This window comes from Perissodus microlepis, chromosome 3, assembly GCF_051167445.1.
Source record: "Perissodus microlepis isolate ML-2025 ecotype Zambia chromosome 3, ASM5116744v1, whole genome shotgun sequence".
NCBI lineage: Eukaryota > Metazoa > Chordata > Actinopteri > Cichliformes > Cichlidae > Perissodus > Perissodus microlepis.
Window position 1 is genome coordinate 33,521,372 of NC_140463.1, and position 18,616 is coordinate 33,539,987.

Sequence of the window (18,616 nt, forward strand, 5' to 3'; positions counted from 1 at the left end):
GTGGATTTAACGCTACACTTGACAGCTAGCTGAAAGAGGACACAGTCATAAGATTTTATCTTTCTCTCACTGAGTTTTTGGACCTGGAGAGATCTGCGTGTTGATTGAACGTTTATAGAATTATAAACTAAACGAGTTCAGTACTCGAACTTCTTGTAATCGCTACGTTAACAACAATGTAAAATGGATAATCACAGTATTTAAAGTTTCACAACTTCCTGTTGCAGACATTGAATTTTAAAGAATACAAACAAATAACTGCTACTTTAATGTGCCTGAATTAAAGCCCCGCTTGCACTCAGCGTGCTGCCAGTTTAATAAAGGATAAATATTCCACTACAGTAGATTCCTGCATGTCAAAGTAAGCCTCTGCTTTCCTGTGGAGGCCTCATCTGTTGGCTGCCCCTCCTTGACCTGCATCTGCAGATCTCTGGACAGAGAAAGAGCCAAACGCTACTGAGATTAGCAGCAAGCAGACTTTTAAACTTTGAGTGAATGAATGTCTGAAAATGACTCTGCTATGTTCTCCAAAAGTTGATTCTGTTCATCTGGACGTAGCGTTTTCAGTGGGAGAAACGTTTCGTCACTCATCCAAGTGACGTCTTCAGTCTCAGCTGACTGCAGGTTTCCCCCAATCTTATAAACAGCACATTTGCATAATGATTGAAACTGGAACTCAGATTGCAGCATGTTGGTAATCTGGCTGTTTATAAATTATTCTGCAGTTATTTGTTGATCTTCTCCAATGTGATTGCAGACAGGACCCCACAGGTTGCTTCCCACCTCCTGATGGGTGTCATGGTCTAGCAATCGAAAGCAGTTGCAAAGAGGACTGATGCATACTGGACCTGTGAAACTTTCTGTTGTTGTCATATGCAAAAAAAATTAAACGCACTCACGGGGAAACCACCATTTCTGTCCTAGTCACAAGGAAGTTGCCGTCCTATTTTTAGTCTAGTGTGACTGAGGCGTGATCTAACTTTTACATAGAAATCTATGCAAATGTGTGATGAGCACTAGCTTATTGTCCCCGTGATGATTCGGAGCACTAAAAACAAGTTATTTTTATTTAATTCCAGATCCTGACTGTAGTGGAAGGAACTGTAATTTCACTTTTAGGGTCTAGTATTCAAAAGTTGTAAATGAATAGTCCAGTGGCTGTAATTTTACAGGAGTAACACAAGTAGCACAGCTCCTGTAGGTAACCCAGCAGGTTTCTAACTATGATGTTAAAAACTGCTCTGCTGGGGACCGACAGTTCAAACAGCTCAGTTCTTTCAAAATATTCTCCATCACCTAATGTTCACAAAATAAGACATAAAATCATCCTCACAGAAGCTCTTCTTCTGTCAGCAGACTTGCCAGATAACAGCTTGGTTGCCAAAGGGAAAGCGGTCGTTTCCCTAAGGAGGCAGATTTTTGCCAACCTAAGGGCATGGAAAAAATACTGCTCCAGTCACTACTCGTGATTTTCCTCCGCACCAATTCTGTTACTTTTATTGGATGTTTTAATTGTGTATACCAGTTAATTTAAGTGACGAACAGATGACATACCGAACACATTTTCGGCGTTCGCCATTCACCACAACATCTAAGCGTTTGTTTATAAATGCCGCTTCGCTCCCTTCTTCATAATAAGTGTGATCACCGTGGGACTCGGGTGTTTAAACCTCGCCATCGCAGCAGTTAGAGCCTCAGCGGGCAGCGTCCAGGGCCTCGGGGCCTCGGCTAATGAACACCTGTGGGTGTTTGCGTGAACCCCACACAGCTCACGTACACACCTCAGGAACTTCCACAGCAGCCAATAATCCTGATCGACTGGCTGACTGAGAGGCTCTCGGTGTCTGTGTGAGCACAAGAGGTGGAACAGAGCGCCCCAAAATAGCTCTTTCTTTGGTGATTTATCTCCTCAGCCGCCGCCTTTCCATCTTCATCCCTCTGTGCTCATCTTCGTGTTATAGTGCACTCTTTATTTAAACCTTTGGATTTTTGGCTAGTTCATTGGTTTTACATGAAATGTTCAACTTTTAAATTCATTGGTTTATTAAGATACGCCTGTTTCGAGCAGGTGAAGTTGCTGTTAGCACGTCGCTAGTTTTTTACCCGCTCACCACGATCCCGTGGGTCTGTCAGACTGCATCTCTCCCTCTCTGACTTTTCACTAAAATCCCTTAGCACGTCCCACTCACCGCTGAATTTGAGACGTTGCAGGAAAACCACAGAAGACCAGAGGCGGTTTCATGTCACATACGGCGTGCTGCACCACAGCGGGATAGACTACCAGACTCCAATCCACACTGAGGCCTGTGTGCGAATGCATTCACAGTTTAGCCAAAGCTTTGATCCAAAAATGCCTCGGAGGGAGCGAACAGTACAGCCTGTTATGTTTTTATTTTTACTTTTCCCCCCATGGACAACATAATTTGTGCAGTGCAGTGGGCGGCTGTTCAGCTACCAGGTGAAATCACAAGCGAAGCACAAATGAGCACAAAAGCTCGTTGGCGGGCTGTTTTTTGTGTTGTTGTTGTTGTTTTTTTAAGAAATCAAAAAGAGCAGTTTTCTTTATGAACTTCTGAACGTACACCCTGCTTCTCAACGTTACGAACAAAGACATTAAAGACAAAAAATGTTCCCGTGCAGCGTGATGACAACAGGATCTGCTTAATCAAACCAGTGACTCATCTTTCCATCAGAGCCGAGCTCGCCTAGTGCGTCACCGCCTCACTTTGATCCTTTCACTCGGTTCAAGGATACACAGAAAGGTAGATTATACACTCTGCACAGGCAGATAAATAACAGCTGAGGCTTTACCTGCACACAAACAGCAGAGCACGAAGTTTGAAAAGAGACACGTGTCGGTGTGAGCAACTTTTATCGGCGAGCGTAACATCAGCACAAGCTACGTGTTATTATTTGTGCAGAAAGGGAACATGTGAGCTGCTGTCAGCTGAGAAGAGGCATCGACGAGCAGAGGAGGGTAGAAGCCTTTGAGGTGTTGGAAAGCAAACAAAAATCACATGACATCGGAGCAGAGGAGGAGAACGGCTTTAGATTTATGTTGACCAGCCAGCTCTCCACAGTAAGTGCTCCTTTCAGTAAGTTTAACATCACCTCCAGCTACAAGTCAAGCGCGCAGTTTGTGAATTTCAACCTGATCACTTCTCTCATCGAAACAGTTTTTAGTGAGAGCTCCTAGGACCCTATGAACTTTTTCAATTTCATAATATCCCAAAATTTCCAAGTTCACCTACAGTTGAAAATCCAAATCTTTTAACACATAAGCAAAAAGTAAAAAAGATAATCAGGATAAAAACAAGCAAACATAAACAGCACTTTATGAGGGGCATAATTCTGAGTTTTCTCACTGAGACTGGCTCATCTCCTTAATAACAGAGGATTATGTACTTATATCATCCTTTGGATCAGCTATGGACCAAATTAACTTCTAATGCATTGCTTGTTTTATTCCACATCCATGCTTTTACTTTTTTAAATGTAGTGACCACCTCAAAACTACTAAAATCATCTTTTTTTAAAAAAAAAAAATTCTCCAGTGTTTAGCAATTACTAGATTTCTAAATCTTTATTTTTTTGCTCTTGCAGAAATTAAAAACTAAAAATAAAGCAACATTTGTATGCGTATGCATGTATTTCCTCGTACAATCTGTTGATCTTTGGTTCAGGAAGCTTTCTAGTTTCGGTTTGTGTCCGAGTGCTACTGACCCATCACATTTTAACAGGCTTTAAATAAGCGTATCCACAGCTACGAGCAGAGGGCAGAACAGGAAGTCCCAATCCAGACAGCTGCAGCTGGTTATCTGGATATCTGGGCTACAGACTGTATGCAAAGGATGGCCAGTGAATGATCTCTTGCTCATTGACTCAATCAGCAGTTTCAAAAGTGAATAAAATGCTGTCAAATCGCCCTGTTTGAGTCAAAAAAGGAGGCTGAATGTGTGTACACTCATTTGTCTTGATGCATGCTCAGTCATCCAGGGAAGTAAATCCCAAAAGGTTGATTCTGTTCATCTCTTGTTTGACTGACAAAACGTTTCTCCGACTGAAAATGCTACGTCCAGAGGAACAGAATCAACGTTTTGGGATGTACACTCATTGTTAACGAAGGTTCATTTTCAAGTTGTTAGCCAGCAACTGTGCAGTGTCCTCAGTTTCAGTCAGAGCCACCTTTTGCTCTTTGTGTTCAGCTTCAAAAGGTCAAGGTGGGTAATTTACACCACACAAACTATACGTGCAGCCCACGTATTGGACTTCAGAGAAGTACAACAGGAGTGACTTCAAGTTTCTCCAGTCGTCCATGTCCACAAAGTCAACCACATAGTTACTACACAGGATCCTTTCCAATACTGTCTGGTTTGTTATTAGGAGTTAAAAAGATTATTTTCAAGAAAACAGCACAGCGGCCCTGAGAGGTCAAACGCACTGCAACTTAATTAAATGTCAGCAAATAGAAAAAAAGCCACAAAAGCAAGAAAAACATAACCCAAGTTGGACAAAAACCTTATAAAACACAACATGTCACATGATTCTTGCTGTATATAACAGTAAAACAAGTTTACTATTAGCTTCCTGCTATTGTCTTTTCTTAATTCCTTCAGTCGTGATTTGTGTGCTTCTGCAGCGTTTTTTCTAGTTGCTGGTGTGTTTGACCTCTCAGGGCCAAGACATACATTTTTTTTATTACAGGTATATCTCCTGTTTCGCACATGTGCATTTACACTTTGTGAACAACATTTCCCATCTGCCTGTAAAGCAGAGGCAGGTGCATTTAATGGTTTTCGTTTAGTCAAACATTCATCCCGATGAAGGTCTTTTCTCCCATTTAGCAGGAGCAGAAAGAAAAAGGTCTTTTTTGCAAAGCCTGTTATTGAACTTCTCCTCCAGAACCATAAATAATTGTTGTTAATTTCTATGAATGAACGTCACTTTTCTACCACCTAGTCTTCTACACGCTGTAAGCCAAGCTCGCATCTCTGTAGTGTTCACCGTCTCTTCCCCGTCATCAGAGCGATTCGAGATAATGGCTCAAAAGTAGCTTCACAACGAGTTAATTTGTGCTGTACATCCACACAGCGAGTGCGGACAAATAAAAAGCACTGGCGTGTCGGATTCCTCTGCGTTGTTTTTATCAGGTCCATTAGGCAGCTGGCTGTAGAGTCCCTGAGGTGTGCGCGCTCAGTTAGCGTGTTTGTTTTTCTCAAGGCTCTGTTGGCGTTAATGATGTCAGCCTTTATTGCGGCACACAAACACACTTCCTCATCTCAGAGGAAAATTTATACTTAAAGAGAAAATATCCACCTCGCAGTAAAGAGAAAAAACTGTTGCTATTGTTGTCTTTAGTATTAGCTTAAAGGAAAATGCACAGGACAAAATAAAAGCATCGTTCATGTTTGTTTCACGGTTTGAAGGTTTTATTCTTTCCGTCTTTAGGCTTGTATGAACATGAGTCGAGATAAGAGTTTAAACAAAAGTTAGATGTGCTTTACTTATCAGCAGCTACAAGCACAATGAGTGTTTCTGGAGCCGCACTAAACAGCACAAAGAGGGATTTTCTCTTTTTTGGTCTCGCTTTTGTTAAGGTAGGATTTCGTCGGTCATCCAGCTGTGAGTCTGTTGATTTATCCTCCCACGCTCTTGGAAACCCAGTGAACAAACTATAAACCTGCTAAATTAGTGTCAACACTGAATGTAATCTTTAACCTTTTAAACGTCTGAGAAAACAGCCCAAAAATACTCCACCTCCCCCCATCCTGGGAAACCTACTAATGTTTCACCAAAGTTAAATATGAACTCTTTCATTAGAAAACCAACCTGGAGGTTTTCATAAAGAGATCCCATGTAAGGTGTTCCAGCTTTAGGTTTTTATTTCTTAAAAAGCAGCTGCTTTACTTGTAGAAACTGTTGGAAATTAAAAAAAATCTGGCTTTTTTTTTGTCCTCTACACCAGCGGTCCCCAACCCCCGGGCCACGGACCAGTACCGGTCCGTGAGTCGTTTGGTACCGGGCCGCGAGAGTTGAGGTTCGAGTGTGAAATGTATGGTTTTCAGGGTTTTTATCGGTTTTTAGCGTTGTTTTGTTATCGTTTTTGTCGTTTACTCGGTTTTTCTGGGTCGTTTCATGTGTGTTATGAATAAATCTTCTTTTTTAGGTACCGGTACTAGTTTTATTTTGTTGTATTTATCTGCGACACCTTAAAGGCCGGTCCGTGAAAATATTGTCCGTGGCGCAAAAAAGGTTGGGGACCGCTGCTCTACACTCACCGCACACTTTCTTACCGACACCTTGCTACTACCATGTTTGGCCTCCTTAATTATTCAGATATACAGATTCAACAAGGTGCTGGAAACAATCCTCTGAGAATTTGGACCATGTTGACATGACGGCATGACGGCATCACACAGTAGCTGCAGATTTGCCTGCTTCACATCCATGATATGAACCTCCTGCTCCACCACTTGTTCCCCACGGTGCTCTACTGGATTGGCTCTACTGGTCTCCTGCTAGAAGGAGGCATCAGACGATGTGTACACTGTGGTCATAAAGGGATGGGCGTGGTCATCAACAATACTCAGGTAGGCTGTGGTGTTTGAATGATGCTCAGTTAGTCCTAAGAGGCCCAAAGCGTGCCATCTGAATGTCACAACAGAAATTAAGGCAACATTTTTCTAATCTTCTGTTGTCGAATTCTGGTGATTCTGTGTTAAATGTAGCTTTGGTTTCCTGTTCTTAGCTGACAGGAGTGGCACTAAGTGTGGTCTTCTGCTGCTGTAGTCCATTCAAAGATGCTCTTCTGCATACTTTGGATGTAATGAGTGGTTATTTGAGTTACTGTTGCATTCCCATCAGCCTTTCTCCTCTAAGCTCTAACATCAAGAAGACATTTTCACCCACACACCTGCTGCTCACTGGATATTTTCTCTTTTTCTCGTATTCTCTTAAAAAACCTTTGAGATGGTTGTGTGGGAAAAACCCAGCAGACCAGCCTGTCTGTGAACAATGACCAACATAAATCAACTATATTTTGAAGACTTGATCTTCACATCAGCAGCTGTCATCTCGCTGATATATTTGATGATACAGATACTGGAATGATATATTGGTGCATTCGTGTTTTTTTTTTCCACTTTCTGTGCATTTAAATAGCTCTGAAGTTTCAAAGGGTCATTTCTGCCATCTGCACACTTATGAAGACAGTCGAATCATCTTTTTAAAGTTAAAGCCCTGACCCAGTTCAAACGCTGTGAAACATCGACGTGACTTCCTCCCTTTAGTCCCATCTGTTTCCCCCCAAAAAATTTTAAAAAGGAAAGGAAATAAAAGACGTTTCTCCCCCCTGAGCTCCGTCCTCTTGGCTGATAGCCAGCGACAAAGATAAGATGTAGGGCACTTAGCCTGGCATCAGCATGGGAGCCCTGTCGCCTGGAGGCCTGAATAATTCAGCGCCTGAGATAAATTTACTGCTCATGAAGTCATGCAGAAAAGACATATCAGAGCAGCATTATTACCTTTGCTCTTTATTTGAAAACCTAATTAGGAGATTTCCTTTTTTTGTTTGTTTTGTTGGTGTGAAAATCTCGCAGAGACCGAACCTCGACTCTAATAGCAAAAGTAAACACACATGCAACAGGAGTCCATATTTGTGCTCTTGTGCAGCTTACTCGCATTTTGCACCGTCATGCACAACCGACAGGTTTAACACTCTGAAGGCATCTTTGTGCTTTGCGTTTATCAAGGGCGGGTTAGCTTTGAGCCATGACTCTAGTGTAGTTCCGTTTCGTTCCTTCCCACCACCACACTGTAAACATCTCCGGTCGCTGTCAACAGCCAGAAAGTCAGTCGTCAATCCAGCGCTGTCGAGCGGCAACAACGTGTCACCCAGAAGCCTCGTTTAATCACATCCTGGCTGTTGTTCGGAGTGAAGTTATAACCTGAATTAACAGATTTGTATCTTTTTCCTCAGCTCTCCTGTGCCCTTTCTTTTAAGGTCACCAGCTCGGGCATCCTTTGTGTCTCTTTTGCACGACCTAACCCGATAAGACTCAGAAGGTCAAGAGGAGACAAAAAAAAGGAGTCGAGCATTGTTAATCCTCCGTCTAGCGCTCAAAACACCCCTCCATCTCCATCTCATCTCCATTATGTGGAAATAATATGATAGAGAGCCGGAGGTCGACAGACTACCTCCTTGAGATGAATAAGACAAATCATCTTTTCATTACGGCGCCGAAAAAGAGAGAGAGAGGGGCAGTGAGCAAAGAAGGAAATGAGACAGAATAGGATATGAAGACGGATGGTTCAGTCGCACGAGGGAAGGGGAGGGAGACGTCAGCCTGCAGGTCAGCGGACACTGGCTTTAATCATTGCAATGCGGCGGCGATGCAGTGCAGGACAACACAGAAAGAGGCGACTTCATGGTTTAAAATGTGTTAGTCGATTTTATTTTTGTCTTTGTACAATGAGGAAAAAAGACAGACCCATAATATCAAGAACAAAAAGTGCATGCATGTTTAAAAGAAATAAATAAATAAAAAATGAAATAGGTAACACATCTGCATGGCTCTCCACTCAGGGGAGGGACTTTTGCTTTCTGGTTTTAGTCACGGTCTAAAAACTGAAAGATGACGTCACACCGACAACATCAGGGACAACAAGTAGGCAAACAAACTTTTATGTCTACAACTGGTGGAATTACCCTTTAAAATGTGCTTAAACCACCACATAAATCAGCTGTTACGTGGTAATCGTAGAAAAAGTAAAAAATTACAACCTTTACTGTGTATTTCTGTTTAAGATCTTCTAGGAATAACCTTTGAAGTTCATCTTCATCAGAAGATAGCGAGAGTGTTCTCTGCCTCTGCAGCGACCCTTGGAAACTATTCTAAATGTCATCAAACTACATCTTTATTGTTGCACACTGAGGAGTCAGACGTTGTCATTAAAGGTACAGGGGAGCTTATAAAATGTCTTTATGGGGTAAAAAGAATAACTTAACACATCCTTCAGTAGTTCAGCTTCTCCCCGGGTTGTAGGGAAGTATGATTAAACTTTGGGTGCAGTCAGTGATGCTGACTAGGTGGGAAAACTTTGACTTGGGTGAGACCAATACTGGAGTTTTGGGGCATATTTTTGAAGTAAAAAATAAGTTGGTGTTAGTTCACGGGCCAATCCAGCAGTAAATTCTGAAACTAGCAAAAAGCTTAAACTGCGTCCACAAAGAACGCAACCGGCTCATCACTTTGAAGCTGATCATTGGTTACAAGCAGTAATTTCAGGATATGGTTACCCGGGTAACCCCCTAATGTCTTTGCTACCAGGAAGTATGTCAGTCATAGGTATTCTTTATTCTCATTGGTAGTTGTTTCAGTTGCTCACCTGCATCTTTTGCGTGTAATCTCCTGAAGTTGCCAAGTAGCATTCACTTTCTACAGTTTTTGGTCGCCACGTCGCTGCTAATTGCTTCCAGTCTGCACACAACTCAACTGGAGCGATCGCTCGTCTCTGAACCTCTACTCTACTGTCACGCTGTCCTGCAACATGAGCTGCAGATGCTGCTGAGATTGTTGTAAATACTAAGTCACTGACACCTGCATCATCTTCAATACAATTTAGAAAAGACGAAAAAAATCCAGGCTATAAATGAAACATCTCTGATACGAACATTGTTGCTATAGGACTACATCAGGTGCTAAACATCAACCAATCAATACAACAGTTTTAACCACAGGGGAAAAACGTCTTAATAACATCTTTCTTTAAGGGGCGTCCACACAGGAAGTGACTAAAAGTGACGTGGAGATGAGAGACGACCGAAAGTCGAAGACACATTGAAAAGTTGGCGGGTCCTGAGTTAAACTTTTCTCCGCCTGGACATTAGCGAGAGAATCGACTACCAGTGAGAGCACAGGAAACCGCTGACTGACATTAGATAAGTTAGTAAAAACATACAACAGCGTTACCTAAGCAACAGGAGCCTGGAACGGCTGCTCATGACCAACTGTTGTGGCGAGCACTTCCTGTGACACCGCTTAACCTTCATGTAAGCACTTTTTTCTATGCTTAAGTGCTTTTAACCTTATTTAAGGGGAACTCGGGGTTCGGCATCCTGTCCAAGGATACTTTTACCTCCAGACCAGTAGAGCCGGGGATAGAACCGCCGACCATCTGATTGGTACGTGACCAGGATCACCATTACAGAATCACGATGGAAAAGCGTTACATTTACATTTTTAAAATATTGTATTTGATGACATAACAGCATCACATGAAACTCTGATATAACATCATATTTACGCTGATCTACGTTAGTGCAATGTTCCAGAGACGTCTTTGTTTGGTTTGGTGACCACAGAGCAAACCTGCCGAAATCATGGCCACAAGCAACATGATCCACTGTGTTTATAGGCTTTTTGCCCACTTCCTTAGAGGTTAAGAGCAAAGTTAGCATGGCCACAAAAGTGATAGGATAAAGAGTGAAAATGAGTACACACCTCATCTTGCATCAGCCCATGGCACTAGGCCATCCACACGTACTCACTTTAAGAGGTTACATTCACAATAAGACCATTTCCTTAAAGATGTAACTCACTCAGTACACTGCTCTGCACAGTAAACGATTCTTGATACAGTAAACAGAATGAATCACAGCACCTACCATCTGACCTTTGCCTCGACGCACCTGTGCGAGCACAAGCACGTTTAGAAACGAAAGGCACATCTCATTAGAAAGAGAAAATAAGGCTTACATCCTGCTGGGCCTGCTGATAACATAATCCACAATGGATTAAACCATTTGTGCAGTATCTGCTCTCAGGATGGAATATAATAAAGGCAGCTCACGCTAAAATACGATAAATCCAGGCTAAATATAAAAAAAAAGGCTTCGATAAATTAAGTCAAGGCAGAACGAAGTCGATAAGGAAACAAACAGCCTCATAAAAATCAACAGTTCATATTGAGGCTCACTACATCACAGCGTCGCCCTTTTTACTTTAATGTGTTTACAAAAGGTTTTAACTCAGGATGTGTTTCAGACGTGTTCTCTACGCTAATATAACACAACACTGATATAAACTGTATTTTTGTTATTAAGGATACATTATAGCAAAAAAAACAAAAACAAATCTAGAGTGGGACCAGTGCAGTATGTGTATCAGCTGCTTTCAGTTTGTCTTTTAGGTTTTGCTTTTTCATTTTAATTCTCTGTCACGGTGGTGGAGACCAAAAACGGAGCTAAAAGGAGTGATTACCAGGCTAGACAGTCAGAATTATGACTCCAAATGTATGCTAATATCTTCTAAGTTGAATGTATTAGCAGGATGCTGCACAGGACCCAAAAAAAAAAAAAGAACAGAAATAACAGACTAACAGAAAACATCCAGCGAGCGGCTCGTGTCTGAATATTTGAACCGATTTGCTCTTTGACCCGGAGTTCTTATTAAAAGGGACGATCAGGTTGACACACTGTGAGGACAGTTTATCATCCTGTTCATATGATTACAGGATGTGAGAACCTTACTTTGGTCACGCCTGCTAATGTTCCCGTTTAGCGTCTGGCCACGATATACTCCTTCCTGTTTGGTTAATGATGACCTGAACTGGTTCACAGACTGGCTCTACCTGTTCCTGGGATTTAGTTCTACAAATAAACCAAGTGATGACGTGTTTAAAACCTCCTTGTGAAACTGTAATGCACAAACATCACGGACCAGTTGCTTTTTGAGGAGTACGACTGTAGTTTTTGGGAGGGACAGCGCTGGTCGAGTCTCCATCGTTACATCAAGCAGTTGCCCGGCTTTTTTTTTCATTTACTTTTTGACACTCCTGGGCGAGGCACTGCTGTCCAGCTACCATTTCAAGTAGACACACCTGAGCCATCTCTACTTGTAAAATCACCACCACCATCAGCAGCAGCAGCGCATAGGGAGCGACAGGACAGGGGGACGATTCCCGGATCCAAAAGTCCCTCCTGCACTGATGTTGAAAGTTCTTATTTGGGTTTAAAAAGTGTCCAGATGTTGCTCCTCTTCTCCTTTTTTAATAGCTGTAAGAAATATAAAAGAATATGTAAACAGCTCTGAAAAATTAGGACACGCGTGCAGCTGATGCAAACACACTTTACCTGGTTTTCTATCGTTTCCCCTGGTCCACGCTGTCTGTCTGCTCCTGGTAGAGAGAAAAATACACAGACTAATTAACACATTGAACAAATAAAATAATAAAAAATTATAAAATCCATCCAAGAAAGGTAAAAGTCAACATGAAAGCTGACAGAAAATGAAACAAACACAGATGCTAAACGTTTTCTAAGGCTTCAAATTGAACATCTCTGGACGTTTCTCTACCCTAAAACAAATTTGGTTATGATGTCAATTCAGTGTAAGGCGCGTACTAAAGCAAAGACTCTCATATTAAATAACCCAGGATCTGCTGGGGATTTTCACTATGACTAAAGGGTGAACTCTTGTGACAGACAAATTTAAGGAACTCTGCATCACAAAGTTTGACTAGAGTAAAACCAGTCTACACCCTTTTGAAGTGCATCTTAAAAGGAATTAGAATTAGTCAAATGATTCATTAAACACATATTTTGAAGCCAAAAAAGTCAAGGAAATAGCTTAAACTGCCAAATGGGAAACCAGGGAAAATAACAGCTAACATGAAATAAAGTGCACGTTATTGGGTTCGCAGTCATAGTGAAGAAATGTCACAGTCCGCTTACACTGTCAGGCACAGACAGCCCACTTTGATCGCTGTGGGGTGTCTGTGGACTGTATGAAAGAAACCTGTTAGCATTACTCTTTGGGTCTACACTGTAAGAAATAAATGAGTAAAATTACAGTAAATGTTTTGGGAATTCACTACCCACAATGTCCTGTCATTATAAAACACAGATGTTGTTTATTCACAGAAAATGTCCTATTTTATTTGAATATTATTTTTGTTATTATTTTACCCAGTGTAAAAAAAAAAATAATGAAAAACTTGATTTTTTTCATGTCATTTAATTGTTTATCTATTACTGGATCATGTTGGTGTTGTGTGAATGACCTTTATCAGCAGGAAAAACTGTAAAATTTATGAAAATACGGTTAAATTTTAAAAATGTATACCCTGTTTCACATTTCCAAAGCTGTCCGCTGGGACAGAATGGAGTCTTTCCTGGGCCAATCCTGGCCCCGGGCCCTTATGTTTGACACCTTCTAGTTTAGTGCTTTGTGAAGTAGCCCTCATGTCTCATGCATGTGCAGCCAGTTTTAAAGAATGATCGTACTCAAAGACTTCAAAACAAAAAAGTGTTGAGGACTGTGCACTCAGTGTGTGGTGAGTTCACTGATCCACTAATACAGAAGGAGAAAACGTCTCTCCTTTTCATCTCTGGCGTTGCCTCTGCAACTGATATTGATATTTCTGCACTTTTGTGTCTCTGGCAACATTTCTCAGAGAGTGCATTGTCTGTATATGGCTGTAAATATACAGAACATATACGTAGTTTTCTTTTTTAAATAGCAACTTGAGCCAACTGCCCCCGTCAGAGCTGGTTACCCGTCCAGTTCTCACGGTCTGCTGCCAACCTCAATGCTACTGGAGTAGAGAACAACTCGTCAGGTTGCTGTTCATGCAATAAGAGCTTCCCTATAAGTGTTCATCTTGTAAAAGTAAAGCCTGAGACTGAACCTAAACAAAGCTAAATTAGGCAGAAAAATCCAACATGAATGTTTTGTTAAATTTCCCAAATTTTACTTCTCACTATGAATTATTAAGAGTGACCAAAGTGGCATCCACACAGGAAGCTACCGGCTTTGAAGCCGATCGTCGGTCACTAGCAGACATTCCAGTCTCTGGTTGCCTAGGTAACCCTGTAAAGTATTTACCACCCATGTCATATGTCACTCGGCGGTATCTTTCACTCTCACTGGTTTTGCAAACGAGCAAAAAAACAAAAACACAGCCATGTAAAACAGAGTCGCGTGACGATTAGGAAAAGCTGTTTACAGCTAGCATCCATCAAGAAGAAATGCTGACATGTGTGAATGAACATTAAATGTGATGATCAAGGATTCACCTTGATGGCTAATTTCACAGCAGGAGCACCACCCACCCGATTTCTCTAAAGACCTTTGCAGTTTGCTGCAAAGCGCCTGAAAGCACCTTTTTTGTTGTTCACTGTTTGTTTTTGTTTGAAGAATATGAAAACACGTTATCTGCGAGGAAATTGCTGTTGTTTAACGGCAGCAACAGGACGACGCAGCTTCCTGTTCCTGTAAACACTAAATTAGACATGGAGAAGAGACGAGTGGATGCTGCTCACGATCACCTGGAGCACAGCATTTCATAAACCAGACTTCCTGTGATGTAAACAGAAGACAGCAGGCCGGAGGCTGGTCTTCTTTTTTTCTCCAGCTCTGCGTGATGAATTTTTTAAAGACTCGTTTATTCGTTTTTTCTTACAGCCACTGCAATAAACAGCATCAGTGAACAGAAACTAAAAACTACTGTCCATGAATGCAGCTTTTACTCCATCTCATTTCTTCTTATTGAAAATACTAGAAGTAATATTTCTCTGTAGTGCCATGTGTTTATATTTATTCACTAGAAGACGCTGCATTTGAGGTCAAATCTCCATCTGGACCTGAGTGTTTGCAGACTTCTACTGTAAGTGTTGCAGGCATTTTACTGACTTGTTACCTAAAAGCACAAAGTTTAGGTCGCGTGTAGTTCAGTACCTTCAGGCATTTTCTGAAGCTTTCCACAAGGGTTAGGAGTGTTCATGGGAATTTTTTACTGTTCTTCCAGAAGCACATTTGTGAGGTCAGACACTGATGTTGGATAAGAAGGCCCGTCTCACTGGCTCTACTCTAATTCACCCCAAAGGTGTTGGATCAGGATGAGGTCAGGACTCTGTGCAGGCCAGTCAAGGTCTTCCACACCAAATTCTCTTATCCATGTCTTTATGGACCTTTCTTTGGTGCACTGGTGTGCAGTGATGTTGGAACAGGAAAGGGTCATCCCCAAACCGTTCCCACAAAGTTGGGAGCGTGAAATTGTCCAATATATCTCGGTATGCTGAAGCATTAAAGGGCTGAGACCAACTGCTGAAAATCAGCCCCACACCATAGCAGTGATTTTGTAAACCTTTGGTTATTGAAGTGACTGAAACAACTAAATGCAATGATGTGGATGGTTGAGTGATATAGTGCATATTATAAAGAGAGGAATGGGAGATATGTGCATACATAAATATTTATGGATACATAAGAAACGGAGCTCTTCTGCAGGCAAGACAAAAGCAGAAACAGGTAACATTTTCATCACACACACACCTGAGGGGACTTGAATGTTGGTCGACTCTTCGGCTCCACCGCTGTGGGCGATGCGGGGACGCTTCCGTTAGAATCTAATATCAGCAGAGTTCGCCGCTCCCTGGCTGGTTTTTCACACTTTGTCACGCGGAACCTGAGAACGATAGAAGGGTTTGAATGTTTGTGCAGCCTGCGATCCAAATGAGAGAGCTGGTCCAGGTTCGCAGAGCTGGCTCAAACCCCTGTTCTTAAGCAGCTGACATGACAATGACTACATATATACAGTAGAGGGTATGAAGAATCATATTTTACCTAAAAGTAAAAGAGAATTTAAGTGGCACTTCATAAATATTATATTTACATGGAAAAAGACCAAGTTAAAAACAGAAAATGGTCTGTTATTGAATGATCTAGGACAGAAACTCAGGCCATAAGCCATTCTTAGAGCCCCACACACACACACACACACACTCTTTCTTGGTTTCTTACTCACCTAAACATGACATCTCTCTCATCCGCCCACTCTAAAGCTTTAATTAAATCAGCAAATGAATATTTGTATCCAGGTCATGCTGACCCCTCTGCATACGGCGCCATTCATCTAAGTGCACAAATGAAAAGAAACGTCTTCGCATCTCAATCAGCTCTCAGCGGGACATTGAGGAAGGCTGCGTGACGGCGAAGAGGCTGCACACTTTCCCGGCCTCACTGGTGGATTGAGAAATGGTCTCTTTACTTTAAACTGGATCTAGGACACAGCAGGACTAGATTTATGATGGGAGAACACTGCCAGGATTTAATTCTCACTGTGGTGAATTCTTCTTATAATTACTGAAACTAAAAGTCTGGACATTGAACACAAATACAAGAAGAACCAGAAAAATTCCTGCACACTGCAGGATCATCGGGTTGATGATGAGGGTGTCCAAATTCCCTGCACAGACATTGTAAAAGATGGACATAGGTGAACCCGGTGGAGGAGTGCCTTAAAGCTGCATTCTTTGCCCTCATGACCAGTAGGGGGCGACTTGTCCGCCTCAACAGCCCTCGGCTCTCTTTCTGATTACATTATGCGCTCAGTTGCCAGTTTCAGGTCAATACCAGAGCCAGAAAATAGGATTATGTTCATTGGCCAACAACTTTTCAATCAAAAGTTGCTGGCCAATTAACATGCAGTGTCTATGGTTTTTCAGAGCTCAGTCAGAGCTGCTCCTTGCCATGTCCAGTTTCTAAACAACAAGCAGGCAACAGCGAAAATGCTTGATACTTTTTTTTTTTTTTTTTAAATAGCACACTAACCAGTGACATCACTGTGATTACATCGTTTTATCTGTCTATGGTACCCTCACATTTGTTGTAACATTGTCAGCTGGTTTAAGAAAACGTTTTTGCTAACACCATTTTATTTGCAAAAAACAAATGTGATGGAGAGGGGCGGGTCGCTCGCTTAAAAATGACTTGTCAGCCACAACTCATTAGCCAATAAGCATGTGATATCAGAAACTAATTTTCTCACACACTTCTACAGGACCAGAACTCTTTTTGGAACCACAGCTATCGCCATCTGGTGGCTTTAAGAGAGAATGCAGGTACTTCAGGATTGGCTTTTCCAACCTGAAGCTAGGTCATGTTTTATACTGATTTTCTACAAGGGGACCAAATACACATGCTTTCTGCAAGCAGCTTGATGTCTATTAAATTGTAAGAATAGCTCCTGTCATCGATTAAAGCTTTAGAGTTGAGTGAACACTCACTAGTCAACATGACAGTCCTGGTGATATCCTGAATAAGATATTAGAAGTCTGCTTATTAATGTTCGTGTCTCAGTTTTGTGAGGACCTATACTGTTAACAGTGGCACGTGGAGCAGTCTGACCACAAGTTTCTGACCTCCCAGTGTGGTATCAAAGTGCATGAGATGCTTGTGCCTTTTAAATGAAGTGTGAATATTTTCGAGAGTTAATGTTTGATTGTTAGCGCTGTGTGTGTCTGTGTGCACTCAAGCCTAGTGTCCCTCTGGGGCAAACAGTGTGTCATTTTTCATTTACTTCTGCTAATTAAACCACCTCGTGGTGCGATTCTGAGAACATTTTAAAGGCAAGAAAATCATCAAAAGGCAGTAATACACCCAGGCTTGTCCTTCAGTTATGATTCAAACACACACACACACACACACACACACTTTCCCACCTGCCTACAGCCAGGACTGTGACCTCCACACAGTGACTGTGCCGCAGCTCTGCTTTGCGGGCCGACGGCTTCCTCATTAGCGGCCATTTCTTCTGGTTGCAGCGGGTGCAGATGTTCTTGTTGCCTCCCAGGCCCCCGATGGTGTGCAGGTGGTTACAGGTGTGCTTGGCTGCTCCCGGGGGCGCCCCCGGCGATACAGGTGTCATTGGAGGAGTGGGAGTGCCGGGGGAGGTGGGGGTGAGCGGAGGACTTGAAGATAAAGGAGGAGAAATGTGTGATCCTCGCAGCTCTTTCTTCAGATTGCCACTTTTTAAAAGCCTTCATGAATTAATTATACATTATTAATATTGTGAAATGAACTAAGAAATCTTTTACAGGTCAACAACTGTAAACATCCAAAATGTGAGGTAAGAGGAACAAACCCCAACACGAGCTAAAGACTTCAGTCCATTTTACCCAGAGCATTTAAGCTCGCTGAATTCTGCAGTGCTTCCCTTATCGCAGCCCGCCGCTGCAGAAATGACACATCAATATTTCATACTTCAAAACAATTACTGACAAGCTCTTTGAGAACAATCACCCTCAGTGATTATCTTTAAAGAAAAATGGAAGCAGTTTTCTGCACCGAGTTCGGCTGCAGGTGAAGTTTCAGACACACGCTAAGTAAACAATTAGATAAGCCCACAAATAGAAGCAACGCAGACACGAAGGGTGTCGCGTCACATGATGTTTGTCTCCAGCTTCCTCCTCTGAGAGTTTCTTCTTCATTCACTCCCCGTGTGTTCACACACCACTTTGCATTTAATCATTAGTTATTATTAATCTCTGGCTCTCTTCCACAGCTTGACTTTTGTCCTCCCTCCCCTCACACCCAGCCTGTCGCCTCAGATAGCTGCTCCTCCCTGAGCCTGGTTCTGCTAGAGGTTTCTTCCTTTTAAAAGTAGTTTTTCCTTTCAACTGTCACCAAGTGCTTGCTCAAAGGAGGCCATCTTTGTTGAGGGTTTTTTTCCTAATACTGTGGAGTCTTTACCAGTGCTGGAACAAAGTTACATATTTGAGTAATGCAGTATTGTAATGCGTTATCTTACTAAATTCAGTAATCATGCTACAGTT

General features: G+C 42.0%; 1 protein-coding gene across 1 annotated transcript in view; it reads right to left on the reverse strand.

The window, feature by feature from the left end:
* Nucleotides 1-8,430: 8,430 nt before the first annotated feature.
* rell1 (RELT like 1) overlaps nt 8,431-18,616 on the reverse strand; it is a 36,949-nt gene continuing 26,763 nt past the window's right edge. The window contains exons 5-8 of the mRNA XM_084924114.1: nt 17,504-17,752; nt 15,336-15,468; nt 12,134-12,177; nt 8,431-12,055 (exon numbers count right to left, since the gene is read on the reverse strand). Coding sequence (XP_084780240.1) covers nt 12,142-12,177; nt 15,336-15,468; nt 17,504-17,752 — 418 coding nt within the window. The 3' untranslated portion in view covers nt 8,431-12,055; nt 12,134-12,141. The remainder of the gene's footprint in view (nt 12,056-12,133; nt 12,178-15,335; nt 15,469-17,503; nt 17,753-18,616) is intronic.